Genomic DNA, 943 nt, shown 5'->3' with positions numbered 1-943 from the left:
AGCCGTCTCGGGGCCCAGCCGTCTCGGGGCCCAACCAACTCGGGGCCCAGATGTTTCGGGGCCCAGCCATCTCGGGGCCCAGCCGTCTCGGGGCTCAACCGTCTCGGGGCCCAGATATTTCGTGTGCAAAGCCCGTGAGCAGGAGTGTTTGCCAGACTGGGTGGCTCGTCTCTGCCAATCCTAGCAGGTGACTGGAGGGGTCCCCCGTGGACCAGACGGGCCCTGCTCTGTCCCCACAGTGTCCGGTAGCGGGAGCCTGCGGGTCCTCTGCTCGCCCGGGTGTGGGGGGCGCCCTTGTCCCCACTCTGCCTCCCCGTGTCCAGCCGGGTTTGCTGAGGCCTCCGTGAGCTGTAGACCCGGACACGGGGCACACTCAGCTGGGGTCCCCCCCCCCAGTCCATGGCCCTTCCAGTTTGACACCACCTTCGATTCTGCACGTGCCTTAAAAATATTTTGACAAATTCCGTAATTACTAGAAAATAAAAAGTAAAACATGGTCCTTCTCACTCCAAGGTAACCGTTGTTAATGCCGGGCCCACTGCGTTCCTGTCTTTATGCAGCCCCCCCTCGCCCCTGCCCAGCCCTCCTCAGGGCAGTGCATGGTGTGCATTCTCATTCTCATATGCAGGTACGAAAGTTTATTTTTAAAAAACCACATTATTGATTTCAGAGAGGAAGAGAGAGAGAGAAGCATCAATGATGAGTTTCATGGATCGGCTGCTTCCTGCACGCCCCACCCTGGGGACTGAGCCTGCAACCCGGGCCTGTGCCCTTGACCGGGAATCGAACCCTGCACCCTTGAGCCCGCAAGCCGGTGCTCTATCCACTGAGCCACACCAGCCAGGGCTACACACCCAGCTTTTCTGCAGCTCTGCACACAGAGTCCGCGCGAGCCCGTGCCTGTGCAGGGCGGAGGTCAGGCCTCACGCTTCGCCCCGTCAGG

At 60.6% G+C, this 943-nt stretch overlaps 1 protein-coding gene across 1 annotated transcript in view; it reads left to right on the top strand.

The window, feature by feature from the left end:
- ZNF606 (zinc finger protein 606) overlaps positions 1 to 943 on the top strand; it is a 16,441-nt gene that overhangs the window by 6,033 nt on the left and 9,465 nt on the right. Inside the window, exon 3 of the mRNA XM_015560794.1 lies at positions 909 to 915. Coding sequence (XP_015416280.1) covers positions 909 to 915 — 7 coding nt within the window. The remainder of the gene's footprint in view (positions 1 to 908; positions 916 to 943) is intronic.

The sequence above is a fragment of the Myotis davidii genome, unplaced genomic scaffold (genome assembly GCF_000327345.1).
Source record: "Myotis davidii unplaced genomic scaffold, ASM32734v1 scaffold936, whole genome shotgun sequence".
NCBI classification, from domain to species: Eukaryota; Metazoa; Chordata; class Mammalia; order Chiroptera; family Vespertilionidae; genus Myotis; species Myotis davidii.
This window is presented reverse-complemented; position numbering and strand designations above follow the sequence as displayed.